Source organism: Protopterus annectens, chromosome 5.part0 (assembly GCF_019279795.1).
Source record: "Protopterus annectens isolate FY-2018-M chromosome 5.part0, PAN1.0, whole genome shotgun sequence".
Taxonomy (NCBI): domain Eukaryota; kingdom Metazoa; phylum Chordata; order Ceratodontiformes; family Protopteridae; genus Protopterus; species Protopterus annectens.
Window position 1 is genome coordinate 721887167 of NC_056735.1, and position 22981 is coordinate 721910147.

At 38.5% G+C, this 22981-nt stretch overlaps 1 protein-coding gene across 1 annotated transcript in view; it reads right to left on the reverse strand.

Moving 5' to 3' along the window:
* Positions 1 to 22981, reverse strand: part of GPR143 (G protein-coupled receptor 143) — a 1080305-nt gene that overhangs the window by 43790 nt on the left and 1013534 nt on the right. The window contains exon 8 of the mRNA XM_044072570.1: positions 2856 to 3105. Within this exon, the coding sequence (XP_043928505.1) occupies positions 2856 to 3105 (250 nt within the window). The remainder of the gene's footprint in view (positions 1 to 2855; positions 3106 to 22981) is intronic.

The window sequence follows — 22981 nt, forward strand, 5'->3', positions numbered from 1 at the left end:
AGCCATTGTTAACAGAGCTACTAACTTACAAATCCATATGGTGCAATATCAGGGAAAGATTTTTAAGGTAGTTGAGGATTTGTCTTTGTGTATCAGTGCTATTTTTATTAATGAAAAAAAACATCTTTTTTGTTGTCAGTAATTGCTAGCAACACTGGTACTTAAATTATCATCTTTATGACTTTGCTGATGTTATTGTGGCCTCTTCTGGCTCTGTTCCCAGAATACAGGTTGGATGCTAGCCTGCTGTGTTACAAAAACATTTCTATATTCAGTCAAACAGAATGAAAGCAGTAAAGTGCTAAGAATAACCACTAGTAAGCAATATCAGGTCTTCATGTTTTCATTTGCATCACTGACAATTTCACATTTATTTTGGATTGGTAACATTGTCTTCTATAAGTCTCTCATTTCTTCTGAATTAATATTTTCTTAAAGTTATTAATTTTATAGCGTCCCTAAATGAAAACAAAAGTATTGGCTTACTTTGGAAGTCGCACTATCCAAGCTATTATCCTTCAGAAGCACCACTTAGGCAGGAAACTGAAATGAATACCATGTACGTCAATTTTAAATGTAGAAAAACAAATTTTTTTTGTCTCATTTGTCAATTACATGTCTAAAGTTATTTTCATTTTTTTCATCCTTATGTGTTTTGGTTATTTTATTTGATATTTGGTGAATGGAGCTAACGTCTTGAAAAACATTTGGAGGGCAAGCCATTATTTTGTTACTACATTTTTTCGGTTCTTTTATTCGTTTGAAGAAGTCAGTAGCATTATCTTTGACATTTACTAAACCAAAGCAAATTTATTTGTTTCCTGCAGTCTGGCATTCAAAATCTTAAGATTATTCCCTCCTGTGCAAATATTACAGAAAGAGATCCAGTTGTCACTTTTCATTTTGTTGTTATTGTCACTCCAAGTATTATCAATAGTATGATGGTAATGCTGATTTTCAGAGATCCTAGGCATAAGCTTTGCATACAGATGGAACAGCTGGAAATGAAATATTTTACTACTTACATTACATGTCATACTTCAGTATAATTTCCTACAGAGTAGCCTTGGTTGTTTCAGTGGAATGATGGGTGACTGAAGTTTCTGTACACATGTGAAAATAACTGTATGTGTGTGTTTCTGTGGAGGGGAGAGTAAAAAGAGTCACAAGTACTGATTTATGATTATCATTTTATTAAATCATCCTAAATTATTTAATATGAAAAATGCGCATGTTGTTTCCGAAAAGTATTCAGAAATAGCATAAAACCATCACCAACCTGCAGAAGTGCAATTGGTTCAACTAGCTCCCTTGGCTGGTATTATGAACCAGTGCCCCACCCCCTCATCTCTTCAAGTGAAGTGCAAAACAAGGGAAAAAATCAACACTTCACTGTAATAAGCCATATGTTATTGTATTTTTACAATTAGATCTAAGAATCCCTCCCTGAGCAAAAAAAAAAAAAAAAAAAGATGCTCCTTCTACTGGCACACCAACCAGGTGGCCAAATGCATGACACGACACTCTCCCTCCTATCTTCGCCATTCAGGTCGCATTTCTGTGCGCTGCCTCCAGCCCTACTTTATTTCATAAAAAAATTCTTCTTTTAAAATGTAGCAAACTGTTTGCTATAGTTTATACCTGCCTGCATGGAGCACTTCAGCACTCATGTTTTAGCTTAAAAAAACGTTTATTTTTAAACTGCAGCAAATTGCTTGCTATAAATGTTACAGCACTCATATTTTACTATGCATTTTTTTAATTCTTCTGTTTAAACTGTAGCAAATTGATTGCTACAGATATAGCAAGCAGTTGCTAAAGTTTATACCCTAACTACACAGAGTGCTTCAGCGCTCAGGTTTTAGGTTAAAAAAAGTTTTTTTTTTACTTTTAAACTGTTACAAATTGCTTGCTACAATGTAGCAAGCAGTTGCTACAGTTTAGACCACACACAGAGTGCTAAAGCACTCAGGTTTGACTGCAAATGAAGCCAGTATTGCATGAAAGAGTGATCAGGATCAGCTGACTGTGGCTCCCAACCCTTTGCACCTGCATCTCTTAATTCATAGCTCACCTGATAGCATAAAGCATACTTTTCTTTACAGTGAGTGCACGCCCTAGGTGAGCTGTAAGGATAAAGAGTAACATACTCCAAACAGTAGTCATTTTAAGAATACCTGCGCACTAGAGTGGAATGTTTACATTGTAAGGTATGGAACATTTAATTTTTCTAGCACTGCTGCTCTACTGAAAAGAACAGATTAGGGCAGGTGTTAACACACATTTGAAAAATAACTGCTCAGTATGTGTGAAATCCCTACAACAATAGCATTGAGCTAATGCATTTTTAAAGTAAACTCTATATGGAGAACAAAGGAGCTAAAGTGCTGCAAACCAGAAATGTTCCTGTTTGGTGAAGCTAGTCCTCAAAACTGAAAGTTATCAAGGACAACTAAGGTTGTGTTGATGCTGGTATCTCAAGTGAACTTGTTAGACTGAACAAGAAAAAATGATAACATTTTTCATTAGACAAATTAATTTTCTTGAACTACAAGTCACATATAATACAGTATAAGAAATTAAGCTAAGACTTCACACAAAGGGCTTTCAAAATTATTTATTTACATTGATGACTTCCACTTCCTCTGAGCAATATCACGTTAATAAGGATAGCTCTACCATATCTCAAGCCTAACAGCAGTATTGCCCTGACACACTAATTAGGCATTAGACTTCCTGTATTAAAATTCTTCTTTCTGAAACAAAATGCTGCTTTATTTAGCATATAGTTTACCAACCCTGGTAGACTGGTGATTTTCTACCGGACTGGTTCCTCATGATGGTGGCTGTATTACCTTCAGACAGCAAGCTTGAGGACTCATGCGACTGGAAGCCATTCCCATTCAGTTCATTCTTTGCATCTTGGATGTAGCCCTTATAGTGGAGTGAAGGACCAGCAGAATTGGCAAAATCATTCTCTACTGTTGTAGATGTTGGTGATTCCCATGTTAGTTCTTTTGATTGAAAACTCAAGTCGAAATCACATCCTGTCCAACCGTGGAAAGCTAATGCATTGAGCAATCCCTGCATTGGGTTCAGCATTCCCTTAAAAGAAATAAGAGACAAGAAATAACACATTTTAGTATCCAATAATGTTTTCTTTTTCCTGGAGCAGTAAGCTAAGTTTAATAGCAGTGCATTTTAAAAATAAAAGAATCAGTTCTTCCTTTCTATAACTCATTTGTTTTATTTACTGAATAGACTCAATAGAAGGTTCAGTTGTGAGAGATAATAACATTAAAAATGGATGATAGATTTTTCTTTGTCTTTACAATCTTTGTGGTTGAGAATTCCAGCCTTAGGGGTGCTGTAGGCTGGAATACCTAACCAAACAGACTGTGATTGCAAGAATGCCTGGATATTTTTCAGACTTTTTTATCAAGAATAATCTGGGCTGATGTTTATATCAATTTGAAGAAATCTAGACCATATCTCTTGACTTCTTTGCATAAGAATAATGTAAAAAAAGACAAAAATAGTGGGATTACAAAGACCCAGAATCAGAGAATGTTTTTAAACACTGAAAAAGTTAATAGACCAACAATTTCTATGGTCAACGTCAGTGGCAAATTTTATAAATTCATTGAAGTTTTGTGTAGATTCATTCTTCCATTTTAGAGTTATTATTTTCCTTGTTACTGCTACTAGAGTCAACAACATAGGGAGATATTGAGTTCCTATGCAAGAAGGAATTAGAGTGTTAGTCAATACCGGATATTTAGATATCACACATCTCTTAGACTATAAGCCTTTGACAAAGTTTTGACTTTCCTCCCAGTATTTCCTATTTTTTCACATCTGTAGAATATATGACATCAATCAGCTTTTATCTCTTTCTTACATCTCCAACATGGATGATCATTTATTTTAAATATTTTATTGGATTTATATGGTGTAATAAATACTCTGCTCAAATATTTCCATGCAAATATTTTGCAATAAATGGTAGAAGATGTAGAACCAGCTGGTTTCAGAAAAAAAATGTATATGTATATATTTATTTATTTAGTAACATTTGATTACTAGGAAAGGCGGCCCAGGGAAAAAAGCTCCAAAGTATTACAAAACGTTTTAAGAACAATACCTTTACATTCTTTAAAAAGAATACAAAAAACAACTACAGTTTAAATAATTATACCAAATTAGACATGACACGAAAACAAATGGTTAAGAATTATATGACAAGGATTTAATAGTTAGAGAAATTTTAGCCAGTTTATAGATAAATTAAAGGTAACTTAGAATAATACAAACAGGAACTGCAGTATGAAGTGACAGAAAAGCAGGCTAATGGTATATTTAGAGAGAAAGACAGGGGAGAGCAATTGATAGAAGTACAAAAGTGAGTAAATAAGGGAGAGTAAAGAGATGTAAGGTATGAATAGGTATTTGTTCACATTAAGGATATAGTTTATCCTGGTGTTGAGCAAGAACAGACAGCTTTTGGCTAGGAAGTTCTTCTGAATGGTTTTGAAGGATGAGAGGGAGGGTATTGAACTGATGTATGCAGACTTACCTGGACTATGCCTGCAAATGGTCTATAGTGATCAGTGTACTACTCTGGTAAACAAACTAAAATAAATAAATAAGGGGTTCAAGGCCTTAGGAATATGTTATGAGTATAGACAATGCCCAGCAGATTTGATAGGTTTGGGACAGACAGGAGTTTTTGATCACTGGATTGCAATGACAGACTGGGAACATAGTTTTGTAGAATGTTATTTAGTGATGGACAAGCAGAAGAATTCTGGATAATTGTATAGGTGGTAAGAAGCTGTGTATATGTTAGTAGGTGGGGTAGTTCTAACCAATTTAAGCTTTTTAGTGCTATACAGTGGTAGGTTCTGAAAGGGGTATTTGCTGCAAATTTAGCAACTTTGTTATAGCATCATTCAAGTTTTGATTTTGTGATGGCTTAAGCTTAGTAAGGATGAGGCCACCATAAAGAAGTGTGAGAAGGAGATAAGTAGTGGCAAGTGTAGTTTTAGTTTCGCTAGTGAGAACGTTTTTGTTTCTATAACGCATTCCTAGTTTTTGATGATTTTTTTTCTTATGTAATTTTGTATATGCAGGTTGAATTTAAGATTATCGTCCACTATCATCCCCAATAATTTGCTACGAGAAGTGACTTCTGTGGTTGTATTATGAAGGGAGAGGACCTTGAATTTTGTTTCTTCATGGGAGAAGGATTTGGTGGAAAAAAGTAGTAGTTTGCATTTTTTTATGTTGACCATGAGTTGTGAGTTACAAAGCCATGTTTCAGTTGCTATTAAAGCTTCCTGAGTAGCTTTTGGAGGTGTGCCATGTTGTCAGATGTGCAAATGAATGTGGAGTCACTGTGTTAGGGAGACCTGTTATGTGGATGCATGGAGAGTGTTGGTGAGATTGTTAAAGAGGAGGGAACCAAGGACAGAGCCTTGTGGTACACTGGTGGTGACTGGGAGTTATGTAGAGAGGGTGGAGTCTCATTTTGCTGACTGATGCCTACTTGATAGGTAGCTTTTGAACCAATAAAGGACGGGCTTAGAGGGACCTAATTTGGACATTTGAAGTAGAAGTTTCTGTGACAAACTGTGTCAAAGGCTTTAGACAAGTCTTGATATAAGGAGGAAACTAATTTGCCATTATCTGTAAAGTACAGTTGTGTAAAATCTTACCATAAAGGTAAATGTCCTTGCCTTCACTGCTGCAATATTCTTAACATTTGGCATTCCCTGCTGTGGAAGCATCCAGCCAGTATAGCAACAATTTCCTGTTGCATTTAAAAGGTTCACATGAATGTCACTCAAATGCTCCTTGTGTACTGTAGGGCATAAAGGTGATTTAAAATAAACAGAACTGATTGCCCCAGTAGGAACACCAGTCCAAGGAATCCAAGAGTTAACCTGTACATCCAGGAAAGAAAGGACTGGGGGAAGGAGAGAGGGAGAGATGCAGCAGTGAAGGCAAGGACATCTACCTTTATGGTAAGATTTTACACAACTGTACTATGTCCTTACATTCACTGCTGCAGTATTATTAACATTTGGGAGAGTGCCAAACCTCAAGACGAAACTTGGGAGGGGGAAGGAGAAGAAGAAGAGTCCCCTAAGAAGCCATGGAGAATGGCATTAGCGAAACCCACCCTAGCTCTAGAGATGCTATCCAACTTGTAGTGCTTAGTAAAGGTATGCACAGAAGACCAGATAGCTGCTTCAAGAATAGAATTGGTATCTAAGCCTCTGAAAAAAGCACTAGAAGAAGCCACATCTCTAGTAGAATGAGCCTTGACTGAAGAAAGAAAGCTCTTGCCATGAAAGGTGTAACAAAAGGAAATAGTCTTAGAAATCCAAGAAGAAATAGTTTGCTTGGATACATCTAGACCCAAAGACCGAGGATGAAAAGAAACAAACAACTGATCCGATTATGGAATAGCCTTAGTCTGATCCAAACAAACTCTGAGTTGCCTATGCACATCCAAAGTATGCAGCACCCTCTCACTGTCAGACTACAGACAGGGGAAATAAGTAGGTAGATTAAAAGACTGATTAAGGGAAAGCTCATTAACCACCTTAGGCATAAAAGAGGGATTGGATTAGTGCATAAGGACACCCTGTACTCATGAAAAATCAAAAAAGATGGACAAGCCATAAGGGCCTGCAACTCAGACACCCATCTGGCAGAAGTAAGAGCTAACAACAGAACAGTCTTCCAAGAAGAATTTTGCAAGGAAACTGAAACAGAAGGGTCAAAAGGAGCCTGATTCAGCTTCTCCAAAGCAAAATTAAGATCCCATGGAGGTGGAACAGGCTTCCTGGGAGGTCTAATATTAAGGATGCCTTTGAGAAATTGTTTAACCTCACATCTAGAGGCTAAAGGATGAGATAAAGGCAAACAAGAAGAGGTGGATGACAAGTGGGCCTTAATGGAAGACTAGGCCAAACCAGCATTGAGCAACTCACACAAATAAGACAGAACCAAAGGAACATCCAGAGTAAGTGGGTGTAGGTTGCAAAACAAACACCAAATAGAAAACCTCTTCCATTTGGATAATTAGGATTTCCTAGTAGTAGGTTTCCTGGCCTCCTGCAGGACTTGCAACAAGTCCTCAGAAAAAATGGTGTCTATGAGAAATCAAAATCCTATCACCCACAATGACAGTAGAAGTATCGACAGGTGGGGATAGATGAGAGATCCCTTGTCTTGTGTGAGTAGATCCAACCTTTGAAGTAACTCGTGATGACTGCCCCTGGCTAGATACAGAAGTAGAGGGAACCAGTGCAGTCACAGCCAAAAGGGAGTCACCAACAAGATTTTGGGAGCATCCTTTTGAATTTTGCACAGGACTTTCAGAATGAGAGGAAAGGGAGGGAATGCATAAGGAAACATACCTTCCAAGAGAGTGAGAGGGTGTCCATCTTCCATACCAGAGGACCTCGGACTCTGGCACAAAACAGAGGAAGTTGTCTGTTCAGAGTGCAGGCAAAAAGATCCCCTTGAGGAGTACCTCACTGGTGAATAATGTCCAGAAACACATCCCTGTGAAGCATCCATTCATGGGACTGAGTTAAGGACCTGTTCAGAGTGTCTGCCATAATATTCTGAATGGAGAGGATATAAACTGCCTGACGAGTCACTTGATACATGACAGCAAGATCCCATACCAGAAGTGCCAACCAGCAAAGAAGATAAGATCTCATTTCTCCCTGTTTGTTGCTATACCACATCACTGTGGTATTGTCTATGAAGACTTTGAGAGGCCCTGGAGAGAAAAGAGGATGAAAGGCCTGAAGGGCCAGCAGAAGAGCTCTCATCTCTTTGACATTGATGTGCTCCCTCCCCTGGCAAGGCTACCACACCCCCTGTACCTTTAGGGAGCCAAAAGTCACCCCAACCCACATCTGAAGCGTCTGTGAACAATTCCTGAGAGGGAAGAGGGAGATGAAAATTGGATCCCTGGGTTCAGAGATAACTGCCAAATCCACCAGTGAAGTTCCTGTCTGAGACAATGAAGAAGAGGAACTACAAAATCTAGAAAATGTGCATGTTGAAGCCACACTGACTTCAGAAACCACTGAAACTGTCTCATGTAAAGTTTGACTAGAGGGAGCATCAGAATGCTGTGACACCCAGAGCTCTCAGAAATTCCCTGGTGATAATGGAAGCCTGAGGGAGAAGAGTGTGAAAGAAAGAAATGAGAGTTAATGCCTAAGGGGGCAGGGATGCAATCATAGGCACCGACTAAATCCTGCAACCAGAAAAATATGATCCTGAGAAGGAGTCAGAGAAGACTTTGTGAAATTTATTGTGAACCCCAGGCTCTGAAGAATGGAAATGGAAAAATGAAGATTTTGCAAAAGAGTCTCTGAAGATGACACCTGAATCAACAGATTCTCTAAGTAAGGAAATATTTGGATCCCCTAAAGTCTGCAAAAAGCAATCACAGGAGCAAGGCATTTGGTGAACACCCTTGGGGCAGTTGAAAGGCCAAATGGCAAAGCAGAGAACTGAAAATGCCAGTAGGAAACAGAGAAATGTAAAAACTTCCTGAAAAGAGGATAGATTGGAAGATGGAGATAAACATCCTCGAGATCCAGGGACAACGTATAGGCCTGAGGGAGCAAGAGAGGAAACAGAATCTGAAGAGACAACATCTGAAAGGAAGGCACTTTTAAAAAAGTGTTTAGATGAGAGATGTATAGAATAGGTCTCCAAATGTCCTATTTTCTCAGTACTAGAAACAGTCTGGAGTAGATCCCTTTCCCCCTTTGGGACAAAGGCATCTCTTAAATAGTTCCCTGAGTCAAGAGAGTTTGAAGTATCTCTGGGAAAAAGGGAATCTGTTTCTGGGGAGGCCGAGGAATTCTCATAAAAGAAGGGCAGGATTTCCACACCATGAAGTACCCTTGACGAATGGTCAACAGAACCCGAGACTATTGAGTGATCTGAAGCCAAGCAGGATGAGAAAAAGAAAGTTGAAGAGAAAGGGGAATGTGGATGGGAGGAGACGGATGGTCATACAGCACCTGGTTTATCTGGAAAAGAAGGCTTCAGAAACCCTAAAAACTGAGTAGCCTTAGCAGGAGGAGCCCATTTTCCACTCTTCTTGCCTTTAGTAGAAGGGTGGGAATGTCTACAAACAAAGGCAGGCTTAGCAGGATAGTTTATCTGAACAGTTAGTCCCAGGAGAAACAAAAATATATTTAAGCTCCTGTAAAGCAGGGACTTAAACAAACCAGCAGCAGCTTCCCCAAACAAAATTTTAGAATTCAGGGGAGCATCTATGAACTTAGCTTTAATATCATCAGGTAGAAGCTGGAGCCTAAGCCAAGAATATCTTCTCATAACTGAACCAAGACAGTAGCCCTAGAAGAGGCATCTGCTGCATCATAACTACATTTAATAGAATGACAAAAGACTTGAGATGAAGTCCCTAGCAAGGAAAGAACAGAAGTTTTACCTTCAGACTCAGGAAAATCAGAAATAAGTTGGCAGGCCTGAGAAAAGAACAACACAGGCCAACATATACCTAGACATATGGGTCTGATAATTAATAGCCCTAAAACCTAGGGTAGCAGTAGTGTAAACCCAGTCATTACATAGTTCTACTATCTTTTGTCAGAAGGCAATAACTTGGGTGAAAGAAGCACTTGAGATGGCTTATCAGAGGCTTCAGAGGCCACAGAAGGGTCAGCAGCAGGACTTTTATACAAAAAGAAACAATTTGCAGGCACCCTATAAAACCTATAAGGCTTCTTGGGAGCAAGGGGTAAAGCATCAGGAGCATGAGAGGCATTGGAAAAAACATCCAGCAAAGCAGCCAAAAAAAGAGGAATAGCCAAAGGTTTAGGAGACTCCAACTATATCAACTCATAGCACCTCCTACGGATATCATAGACCTGAGCACAATCCCACTTAAAAAAATCCATCATCCTAGAGAGCTTATCCCCATAGGAAATTTCCTCAAAAGGAGCATCAGAACTAATACATTAGGCTCATAGGTTCATAAGTGTTTACTAGGCCAATGGCCCTGGAGCCTTTTACAAGCTTAGCCCATGGGATTAACCTGGCATCGTGCCACCTGACCTTAGTTCCCAGAGTCTCTGTCGAGTAGAGCCACTGAAGTGATACCTGGGGTGAATTTTCTGTTTCCCATCCACTCATCAAGATTTCTCTTGAAGAGGACCAGTGAAGCACTCTGTTTGACATATATGGGAAGCCTATTCCATAGCATGGGCAGTCTCTGGGTTATGAACCTGTCCCTCCAGCTTGTTCTGTTGATTATGGTAATGAGGTTGAGGTCTCTGGAGTGTGTAGTGTGGAGGGATTGGGATTTCTTTAGATGTAGCATTTTTAACAGAGCTGGGTCAGACATGGCTTTGTAAGTCAAGCAGAGATCACCTCTAAGTAGGCGATATCAGACAGAGAATAATTGGAGTTTTTTGAGTCTGTCCATATAGGATGAGTGTTTAAGGCCTATGATCCTCTTTGTGAGGTACTTTTGTGGCCTCTCCAGTTGTTGCAAGTGTCTAGTGAGGTACATGCCAAATGGGGCATTGTACTCGATGATTGGCCTAATGAGGGAAGAGTAGAGGGAGACAATGACTTCTTTCTTCCTGGATGCAAAACCCTTAGTAATGAGATGTGCCACATAGAAAGACTTTCTGACCACAGTGACAATGTGGTGGTCAAAAGGAGGTTGCTGTCAACCTGTGTTCCCAGATCTCTTATGACACCTTCTGTGTTCAGTGGACTACCATCAATGTGGTAATTCATGGGAACCAGGTTTTTCCCAAAGGGGATGATGACACATTTTATGGCATTGAGCTTAAGGCCATGGTTCTAACACCAGTTGTTGGTCTCAGTGAGGCCTTTCTGTAGGATGTCAACATCACTTGGGGAGTTAATTATGGCTCCCAACTTGCAATTGTCTGCGAACTTTGCCAGCCAGAGTCCATTTGTGTTGGCCAAGGCCTTGGCCAGATCAAGGTAGGCTGTATGAACCACCTTGCCTTCATCCACAGCTCTGGTGACTGACTCAAAGAAGTCAACCAGGTTGAGCAGGCATGATCTACCCTTCACAAAACCAAACTGTGTAGGATCCAGAGTTTGGAGATTTCCTGTATCGTTGTTTATTAGGTACATGATCATGTGTTCCATAGCTTTGCATATCAGACTTGTCAGGCTAATGGGGCGATAGTTCCCAGGGTCTGTAGTCACTCCTCCTTTGTGGAGAGGGATGACTGTAGCGGTGCGCCATTAGGGACAAAGCCTGAGGTGAGGCTGTGATTGAACAGGGCACACAGGTGAGGTGACAGCTCAGTCTGTAGTTCATGTAGAACACAGCCAGGGATATTGTCAGGTCCCATAGAAGCTGTATTCTTGGCCTTGGACAATGCTGTTTTAACCTGTGCAGCAGTAATACTGGGCGCCTGGCAATCTACTGGTATTGCGAATGGTCTTTTGGGGGGGGGGTAAAGTTGGCACTGAATCTGTCAGCCAGTATACTGGCAAAATCTGTTGGCTCAGTATAGGAGGTGCCATTGTGCAACAGCTCTGAGCAAATCTGGATATTGCTGTGGAGATTCTTTACATAACTATAGAAGGCCTTGTGGTTGTCTTTACTATCTGCTGCAATTCTGTTTTCATAGCTAGCTTTAGAGGATTTGATGAGGGATCTCAACTTTTTGTTGAGGCTGATAAGGGAGTTTTTCCAGTCTTGGGACTTCACCTTATTTCGCATCAGTTTCCTCCTTCTGTTGTAGAGTTTGTTTATGGCAGGGGACCACCAGATTGGCTTCCTTTTTTTGGAGGAGAGCGTCTTGGTGCTATTGGGTATGGCGAGATCTATACATTTGTGTACGTGTTCATACAGGGCATTAGTGTATGATTTGGTGGTCATGCAGCTGTTCTCCAATTGCATGGGTGCCGTGAAGTTAGCCACCTCTGTTTTTAGGAGCCCAAAGTTAACTTTGGAGAAGTTTTTCATGGTAGTTACCTTTGTGGGGTGGGGGTGGGAGAGATGTGGATTTCCAAGGTGATTAGTTTGTGGTCGGATCTAACCAGGGAGGAGCTGACTATTGGTAAAGTGCAACAGTCGCCCATGTTAGTAATGACCAGTTCAAGGATGTTGCTACCTCTAGTGGGGGTAAGAATTTGCTAGTCCGGGGCATTGGAATTAATGAATTTCAGGAAACGCTGGGCAAGTGTATTGGTACATGAGTAGTTTTCCCAGTTAATGGAGGGGTAGTTGAAGTCACACAGTATGAGAGTGTTAGGTTGGATTCTAATATTCTCCAGGGTGCTTAGAAACGTGGAGTGTGAGTCTTGGGTCATGGTTGGAGACCTATAGCAGGCTATGACCTAAATTGTTGTCTTAACCAATGTTGTCTGCACCTGAAGTATCTCTGATATGTTATGTTGGGCTACAAGTCTGGAGGTGTGTGCATCCTTTATGAATATGGAAACCTCACCGCCTTTGGAGCTTTGATCCAAGTTCTGGGGCCAAAAGGTTTGGAATGAGTTATAGCTTGGTAGTACAGAGTGCTGTCTGCTGCCTTGAACCAGGTCTCTATTACAGCACAAATGTCGATGTTCTCCATTTTAAGAAGTGCTTCGAGTGAGTGCATTTTGAGATTTAGACTTCTAGCATTGACCAGCATGACTCTCAGATTGCATTTGTTTGTAGCTGTTACAGTGGTGACTTGGTCTTTGGAACACCACCTAAAAAAGGCACTATAGGGGTGGCAAGAGCTCAGTATCTGGAAGCCCAGGGGTGACAGATGCAGGCCATCTCTGGCAAAGCATCGAGGTCTGTCAATCATGTCATCCCAGGCAGACAGATACTGGATCCCCTTAGAATGACACCAGAAACCTAGCCAATTGTTAAAATCAATCATTTTCTGCTTGTACTGTAGTATCATTCTGCGTGATGGTAGGTGGCTGCTCAGGGCTAGGGTCATATCTGCCTGGACTACATAATCAGAGAGTTCCTCCATGTCTCTTTTCATGTAGTCCAGAGAGGTTTGTCTCAGGTCATTCACACCCACATGTACAATGACAGAGTCATATTTATACCTGTTGTTGAGGGACCTGAGTGCGTGCTTTATGTGGCGGATCCTGGCACCTGACAGGCAGCTAGCTAACTGTTACTTTCTCCTTTTTCAACCTAGTGAGTGGGTCCAAAGAAGAAGGAATTTCAGTAGAATAAGTCAGGGATTCATCATCAGGCTCTGACTTAGGCTCAGAAGAATCCTATTTTCTAGGCCTTTTAAAGGTAGTAGAGGACCAAGGAGGAGCAGGAACTGAAACCCCTTGAGGATGCTTTAAAGACATTAAGGCAGAATATAGCCCCTGAGTGAAAGCCTGCCATTCATTTTGAGGATCCCTAGGAGCAGAAAAAACATGTTTATTGTTTTTGTTTCTTTTTTAAAGGAACATCCCCTCCAAAAAGCTAAGAAGACTCAGACCCAGGATGGTAGTCAAGAACCATATTAGGAACTCCTTTCTCAACTAAAATCTGAGGAACTCTCCTAAGTCCCTCAGAAAAAATCAACTGTGTTCCCCCCTGAATGTCCGAGATGGACATCTGCAAAGCCTCATCAGATGTGCTGCCAGTCAGAACCTCACCGGCCTCCAACATGGTTGCTGTAAAGGAATCCGACAACACAGCTGGGCGAGCCTTGAGGTTTGTAACAACCTCAGGACAAACACCTGGCAGAGGCCAGACAGCAGAAGATTTCGGTCATACATTTTTCACTGTCTTCTTCCTTAATGGTTGGCCCCCAGGGTGGGAGATTCTGTCCACTGTATCTTTAGCAAGAAGCTTAAGATGCTGGTTCTCAAGATACAAGGAAAGAGAAGAAAGTCTACTGTGAAGGGTTTTCAGAATGAACGTCTGTCAAATAGAACAAGATGAATGGTCATGAGATGCTCCTAAATAAAAAAAGACACTTATTGTGGTGGTCTTTATGGGGAATCTGTCTCCCACACCGGCATTTACCCTTTCTGGATGACATTAACCCCAAGGAGCACAAAAAAACAAGAAAAAAACAAAAAAAATATTGGGGCACTTATCTGCACTGCAAAGAGACATAGGTAATCACTAGAGAACAAACATGATTTCAACTGGCAAAATGGACAGAAGAAAACAGACCAATGGTGAAAAGACGTATTTGGACTAGTGGCAAAGAAGTTCTGTTTATGGTAGCCTGAACATCACCTTTATGTCCTATGGTACACAAGGAGCATTTGAGTGATGTTCAGGCATACCTTTAAATGCAACAGGAAGTCTTTGGTATACTGACCGGATGGCAGGCTTCCAAGGCAGGGAATTCCAAATGTTAAGAATACTGCAGCAGTGACTGTAAGAACATCTTTATTGACAGTATCTACATAGGTAAGAACTGCAGTGTTAGTACTATCGGAAGGATGGAAGTCATGTGTAGGGGATAGGAGTTCTTCCTGCAGGAGATAGTTTAACAATTATTTTTAAATACATTTTTAAGTATTTTGGAGAGGGGGGATAAGACTGCTATAAGTCTAATGTTAGCAATGTCTGTTGAATTTCCTCCTTTGTGCAGAGAGATAATGTGCGACTTTTTCCAGAGAGAGAGAGGGAACATGGGATTCCTGGACCTTGACCTATTTATAAGGATTGAGCCAAGGTAGGCAATGCTATCTGCTGTTATTTTAAGGTACTTGCTTGTAAGGTCATCAGCTGAAGAAGAGTATGGTTTAAGTGTAGTTTTATATAGGATGTGGGCACAGGTTTGAATGTGAAAGTGGATGTGATGATATGTAGCTGTTGGGCAGGGTTAGGATTAGATGTCGGGGAATCCTTGGTTAGAGATTCCATACTATCTATGAATTAAGAGTTGAATTGTATTGTTGTTTTGATGGATGTGTTATTAGAAGAGGTGTTAGGGGTGAATTTATGGCCAAGATGCAAAATTTCTTTAATGGCTGTCCAGAATTTATTAGGGTTATGTTTGATATTATTCTGAAGGTTATTACAGTATAGTGTTTTTTGTCTTCATTAATTTGCTTTTTAGTACAATTGCAAAACATTCTGAAGTTTACAAGATATTGTGGTATTTTATACCTTTTGCCATTTTTCCATGCTATTTCTCTGTTCTGCATAAACATTATTTGTTTTTAGTCTTTTCCTTCTAGGAGGTGCAAGGCTATTTAGGATATTCAAAAGTTAGACTGAATTAATTTACAGCATCATCTAAGAGGAGGATTTTTAGAAAGTTCATTTAATAGATGATAGGGTAGTAATGACAATTTCTGGGTTAAACTTGGAAAGTTGCATTTTGTTTTATAAACATGCTGTTTAAGTGGATATGTGAGATGTCTTGTATAGACTGGGAGATGATCACTGAGACAGTCAAACATTGATCCAGAGGTGGTGTATTTGCCAGAGTCTGATAGTAGGATCCAATATAATAGGGAATTGAATGTTTTGGTATAATGTCTGGGGCTATTAATTAGCTGTGTGAAACCAAATAAGTTCACACTAGATGCAAAGGAGTTAAGAGTTTTTGTCCAACCAACTGACATTCATATCACCTAGCAGTATTTTTTTGAGGGATTTGTTATGGATATACAATGTAGGATATCTTTCCAGTAAAGCTGTATTATTGCCAGGAGGGATGTAAAGAACAGTAATACATATTTATTTATAATTGCTGGATTTCAGGAAAGTAATAGGAAGCTCTGCTGAATTGCCAATACAAACTAATTAACAGAGAGGTACAAAGTAAAAGAGGGTTTTTTTCACTTCCTGAATGCAGAAGCTTGTCAGCCAGGAAGACTAAGTAACTGGCATATACAGTCTACAGGCATGTATTTAACTGATTAAAGTTAATACACAACAAGGTTCTTCATGATAAATGTGCTTACATTATACAATGACAAAATTCTTATTAAACTTGTATGAGTAAGGCCTTGTGGCAGAGTGGCAGAGCTCCTACATTATCGAGGTCAGATGTAGTGACCACAGCTCTGAAATGAAAGAAAGAGAAAACAACTGTACTAAACCATAATATTATATTGAGGCAATAAAGTTAGTACTTATTATACAAAAAAGAGATGGAGGAAGGACTACAGTAAGTCAGAGGAAGAGAAATTGATACAAATATAACACATTAGCAAGATCTATTCATTGTTCTGCAAAGTCTTAGAACAAATAGAAATGTGGTAATATATGACACGTGTGCACTGTGAAAGTAGTTGGTGAGTAAGTGAAAGAGGAGAGAATAGTGAGGGGATATTTACCAATACATTCTGTTACACTGACCCTCCCACCATCAGGTCAAATTATAACAGAGAGCAATCAGTTTATAGTCAATACAAGGTAATTAACAGAGAGGTACAAAGTAGGACAGATTTTATTTCATTTCCTGAATGCAGAAACCTGTCAGCCAAGAAGACTAAGTCACTGGAATACAATGTAATCTATTGGTCAAGAGAAAGGAAAGTGACATAACTTATGCTAATGAAGTTTACAAAAGTTTACTGAAAGATGGCAGAGTTCAAGACATGACCAGATGCAGCTGTCCTTATTTAATAAAATAGCAATGATATGCTCACATACACTTATTTAGTAAAAGAACAACAATAAGCTCACATACATGTACTTTTCATGTGAACAGCATGAGTAGTTGTAATATTCTGATTTGTTAAAATCGTATCATACCATATGTACCTCATACTATACCTAGTGTCTTTTAAGGTATATAAAGGGTTTTCTTTGCAATACTTCTTTGGGATCATGTTAGACAATTCTTCATCCCCCTCATGAGCTGTGATTTGGAATAAATATATTTGTATAGTCAAATATTCTGTCTGTCCTATTACTCAGATTTGAACTAAAGGTCTCGGCAGTGGCCAGTTGTCTTAAGTGCAGAAAGTTAATTGATGATAAAGGGCACCCTAAAAAGTAAGTATTTTAATGTACACTTTAGGATTCTTTTGCACTTTGATCCTCAGGCTGCTGTTCTTATCTGGCTATACATATGCTTTAGAAAAAGGGTATTACAATTTAAGGTTTAAGTATTTTGTCATACTTTACCTGCAATAAAATAACACAAGAGAAGGAAGCTTATTCATGTGCCAAAAATAATGCAGACACTGTAGCAAAGAAACTATTAAGAGAGTTCATACCAAGGTTTGGGTTACCTCACACTATTAATTCTGAAAGAGGCACATACTTCACTGCTGAAATCAAAAAGAATTTGTGTCAAATTTTTAAGGTACATTTGCAGTTCTACTGTTCTCATCACCCACAATTTTCTGGTTTAGTTGATATCAACCAAACCTTTAAGAGCAGGCTAGGAAAAATAGGTGCAGAGTCTGGTCTAAAGTGGCCTGATGCGCTGCCTTTGGTTCTCATGAGTATAAGAGGAACTGTAAATGCAAAGAAAAAACTTAGTCTATATGTGGAGCTTACATTAACTCTTGATGCACTGTTAAATTGTTATCCTAAACCGCTGTGCCTATAAAGCCCTTCTCCAACTTTCAGCTTAACCCCGCCATAATCTGCAGCCTGGGGATTGGATTTTGTTTTACAGTCTTAACAGAAAATCTTCTCTGGAACCTAGGTGGAAGAGGCCATACCTTGTTCTTCTTACAACTTATACTGCTGTTCAGTGAGCTGGCCTACCAACTTGGATCCATGCTTCCCAGTGCAAAAAGACCTGCCTTGTATCCATGGAGACAAAGGATGATACCCTGGCTGCTCCTGATGACATCACTCCTGACGGATCTGACTCTTCCTCAAACTCAGACAAAGGAAAGCCTCTTTCTGCAAATTTCTGCAAGTACTCCATCAATATGCATCAAATCTTAACATCAGTAATTGCTGGCTTTGTGCATTTGTGCCTCAACACTACAGAGAAGACATCCCTATGATTCCAGTTTCAGCACTTCAAATGGATTTTGAACAGAGGTTGTTTGAGAAAAAGCTATCTTGACGTAATGTTGCATCTTTTTTGAAAAAGGTATATCTTCAACTAGCAATATCCACACCAGCTATGCAATACAGGGGACAGTACAAGTAGGCTACAGCAAATATAATGCGGTTCAACATGAACACATTTTAAATGAACTTAAACTAAAATTACATAGCTGGCGATAAGGTATAAGTATGCTAACTAATCATTATTACATTTGCGGAGAACTTGCCTATCCCTGGCTACCCACTAACTGGTCAGGGTGCCGCTATGCAGGCTACATTACCCCAGCCATCCATCTGGTTGTTTGAGAAATAAAATAAGAATACACCCATCTCAACAGTACTGTCATTCTTTCTGCCTCATTATGATGTCTATAAAATTATAGCTGAACTGAATGCCTTTTCACTTGCATTAACTGAATTGGCTTGTGATGACTATGCCCTGGCCCAGCAATCAAGGGGCCTCAATCCTCACCACTAACACCAGGGAGGTTGTCTCCTAGAAGAGGAAAGGATAACTAATACACACAGTAAAGTATAATTTCCCTTAAGTGCACACAGAGATCACAGTCAGTCTGGGGCTGGTTGCTCTCTTGCTCACCAGGTCCCCAATAAGACTCCCCACCGGCACAGCTATAGGGTTCAGGTCTCAGCCTAACTGGGCAAGCTAAAACCTCCAGTACCCTCTCTGTCCAGCCAGTGCTTTGTGCCCCTGCCAAGTAGATGACACAACACATACACACTTTGAGATAAGTATTTATACAACTTCATAGACACTCCTGGGAAAGGCTGACACAGATTCTCCAATTGTGCCCCTTTACCCAGACTATACAGTAGTAATTACTGCCACCACCCAGTTAATAATATCAGCTACTAAAAGTCCCTTAAAAGGGTGTTCAATTATTACTGTGCAATATTAATATCCAATGGTAGTATGACTAACAGTCAAGGCTTACTTTAGAGCGGCCTATTACAATAACCTCTATAAATATGCAGTGTACTCTAGAGCTTATCTCTACACAAAGCAGCCACAGGTAGAAGGTTTTAAAAATATTTAATAATAAATAATTAAAACACAAGACAAAACTACTACACCACAGAGATATCTAAGAGTTCAGAGATCACACAGAAACTTAAAATAATACAGTAGGACAGGTCTGATTTCAAAGAAAAATACCTAATTAATCTTTACTAGCTTTAACTATTCCTACAAGAAATCACAGTGCTAGAAACTTACATGTGAGCACAAGGCAGAGTGCTGATAAGTGGATATCCAAGATCAAAATGCTTTCAGTCTCTTGTGAGAAATAGTATTTAAACATTACTAACAAACATGTCTCTAAGGCCCTTCCCAAATTACATCATTTTTGACACTTAGGTTTTCCCAGGCAAGCAAACTGCATTATTTAGCAATCTAACACCTGCACAGAAACTTACAATAAAAGGCATTTCACATGTATATGCTAGCAGAAACCAGAGCAATAAAACACATTCCATATCTAAATTCTGGTCATAAACGTTAGCCTTAAAACAACAGACATGAAACCTTCATCCAGCTGCACTGGAACCGACTTATAAAATATTAATAAGATTTTTTCAACTTAAAAAGACACATTTGAAATACTTGGCTTGGTTTTCCTTACAGCAGATGGCAATGTTGCAACAATCTTGAAGTTTACATTTTACAGTGTTTTCTCACATTTAAAAACACAAGCCTGTATTTTACATTTATTTATACAGTTGATAGAATTATGTATCAAATTCTATTTGACTAGGCTGGCAGCCTTCGCCCATCTCTCCCCAATCATCACATGGCTAATAAAACTTCTCACAATATTCATATGGCTAATAAAGAAATGACTGAAATGATCACTGTGGTGTTGCAAAATCATCTGGCCTTTGATATGATTTTAGCGTCTAAAGATGGGGGCTGTAAACTCTTGGTTAAGTGCTGTTGCTCTTATATTTCTGATTTCCATGATAAAGAAGAAAAATTAGCTGATTATTGGAGGAACAGAACTGAAACAAAATTAACATTAGTTGACTGATTAGGAAATGTTTGGTAATATTGGAACTATTATTTTTCAGAGGTTGATTGCTATAGTAATTGAAATTTGTGTTATGGTTTTATTATATTTTTAAATTATAAATGTGTTCCTGAAATGTTTTATGACAAAAGCTACAACAATGGTGATGATTCCTTCAAAACAAAGACAGCCTAAAGCATATGTGTTTAACAACTATAATAATGCTGTTGTTGATAACCTACAAAATACTGCTTTATAATCAAAGATGACACTTAAGGATTGTCAAAGGGAGGAATGTAATGGGAACATAAAAAAACATTATAGTGAGTATACGTTCTTTTATATTCTGCAGTTCTGAATGCTTTGAGATGTGTGTAATTGCAGCTATCGTGGAGTGTTACATTCTTTTTTTGTTATTGTAACAGACAGCAAAGCAGCTGTCATATGTTTCCTGTTCCTTCTAAAGGCAAATTCTATATCTGTGTTACTAAATCAAACTAAGAGATTAATTAGCTATGTGGAATACATCAAGGTAATACTAGAAAAACAACATAAAGATGTGACAGGGTCTTATGCCATTACTTATCCTAATGAAGTTTTCTTAAGTACAAACGTTCACTGTAAGATGGCAAACAGAATTCAAGACATGACTGGATGTGGCTCCCCTTATTTAGTAAAAGAATATAATGATATTCTCACTTTCATTTCCTGAATGCAGAAACCTGTCAGCCAGGAAGACAAAGTCACTGGAAACAGTATAATCTATTGGTCAATAGAAAATAAAGTGACATAACTTATCCTAATGAATTTTACAAAGGTTTACTGTAAGATGGCAAACAGAGTTCAAGGCGTGACCCGATGCAGCTGTCCTTATTTAGTAAAAGAGCAATGATTTGCTCACATATATATAGTTTTCATGTGAACAGCATGAGTAGTTGTAATATTCTGATTTGTTAAAATTGTATCGTACCATATGTGCCTCATACTATACATAATGTCTTTCAAGGTGTAAAAAGGGTTTTCTTTGCAATACTTCTTTGGGATTATGTTAGAAAATTCTTGATCCCCCTCATGAGTTGTGATTTGGAATAAATATTACATTTATATAGCCAGATAGTATGTCTGTCTTTCATGATTTCTTACCTTAACACAGATAACACACATCTTTCAGACCATAAAACTTTGAGAAAGTTTTGAATTTTGTCCCAATATTTCCCATTTTATTTCACATCTATATAATATGTGACACCAAATGGCTTTTATCTCTTTCATACATTTCCAGCATGGATAATCATTTCTTTTAAATATTTTATTGATTTTATATGGTGTAATAAAAATTGTATTCAAGTATTTCCATGCAAATATTTTCCAGTAAATGCTAGAAAATGTAGAACCAATTGGTATCAGAATTAAATTCTTACATTCATCATTTTTTACATTATCAATATTACAATTTGAAAGATAATCGCAAAACATAATCTATTTTAATTTCTATGTCCAGTACTGTTGTTATTTCAATGACATCTAAGGGGAAAAAATACTTGTGATGACTGGCAAAACTTAAGTCAATTATTAGAGAAATGTAACATTTAACCAATTGTGTATTTGGGAAGTTAGCCATAAGATGACATATATGTAATTTGTTGATGACACTTTATTGTAAATATTGTCAATTTCTGTTACATTTACATGTATGTACGCTGTTATTGATTCTTAAAAATAAATTGTTGCAAAAGAAAAGGTAATAGAACAATAGGTTCAGCACCAACGGGTCTATATCATGTTGTCGAACTCTTAAAAGTTCCAACATCATATGGTCAGCACCATATGATTGAACTTTTAAAAGTTCAAACGTTTCAACTGAGATCTCTGTATAGTGCGGAATGGGAAGATTTCCCTTTTCTGCACTGTAGTGCGATCTTGGAGTTGGTATGTTTAAAGAGGGGGGTGTGGGGGTGCACGGGGGTTTGCCCCCCTGCTTAAACCATTCAGGTAGGTTTTTTCTTTGGTTTATTTTTTTTATTACATTTCCAAACTTTTAAAAGTTCGATTATATGGTGTCGACCATATGATGTTCGAACTTTTAAAAGTTTGATTATGTAATACAGACGCGCACCAACATGTATTTTTTTAACAACATGACATATGAAACTCTAATGCATGGCATTACTAACTGACAGTAACCCACAGTGATTTATGTGAAAATCACATTTTGCTATAGACAAGGAAAGAAAATGAGGTGACATCAGGGACATCATATTATACAAAATCAGGGCCAATTGATAGGAATGCTGAAACACTGCAGGAGCTATTACTAACTTTTCCTTGTAGAAGTGTTGCAGGACTTTCAGCATTCACATGAATTTCAACCAGTAGAGATACAAAGAACCCCATTTAATGTATCTACCAAAGATATTTCTTCAAAATTCCAGTATCATTCTCACACAACAATGTTGTATCAGCACTGGAACTTATTCCAGGTGTCTTATTTGATATGATGTCCCAAGTATTTAGTGTGGGAAATGAGCATACAAGTTTAGTTACACAGAAGATAAGCAACATACTCTACATTCATACTGTAAAATTCTGCACCGGCCTTGTTCATGTCTTTCTTAATATCAGTTTAAAGAAAACAGGAAGTATAAGTAGCTAAGTTCCTCCAAATACATTTTTGTTGCTTAGCATCTGTAGTATGACTGAAGGAGAAGGGCTGGTGATACATAAAAGACATGCAAAGATGTTCTAACATTATTTTGTTAATGAAGTGCAGATGTCCGTAGAATGTAGGGAAGGAAAACATGAAGAAATAAAGTGAATAATTGCTTCCTAGAACAAATTCTGGAACTTGAAGTTGTTACCCAGATGATACATATCTCTTTGGGATGAAATGGGAAGGTCGGTTGTCTGTGGACTGAGCTGGGAATGTGTGTCTTCACCACCTAAGTACTATTAGCTC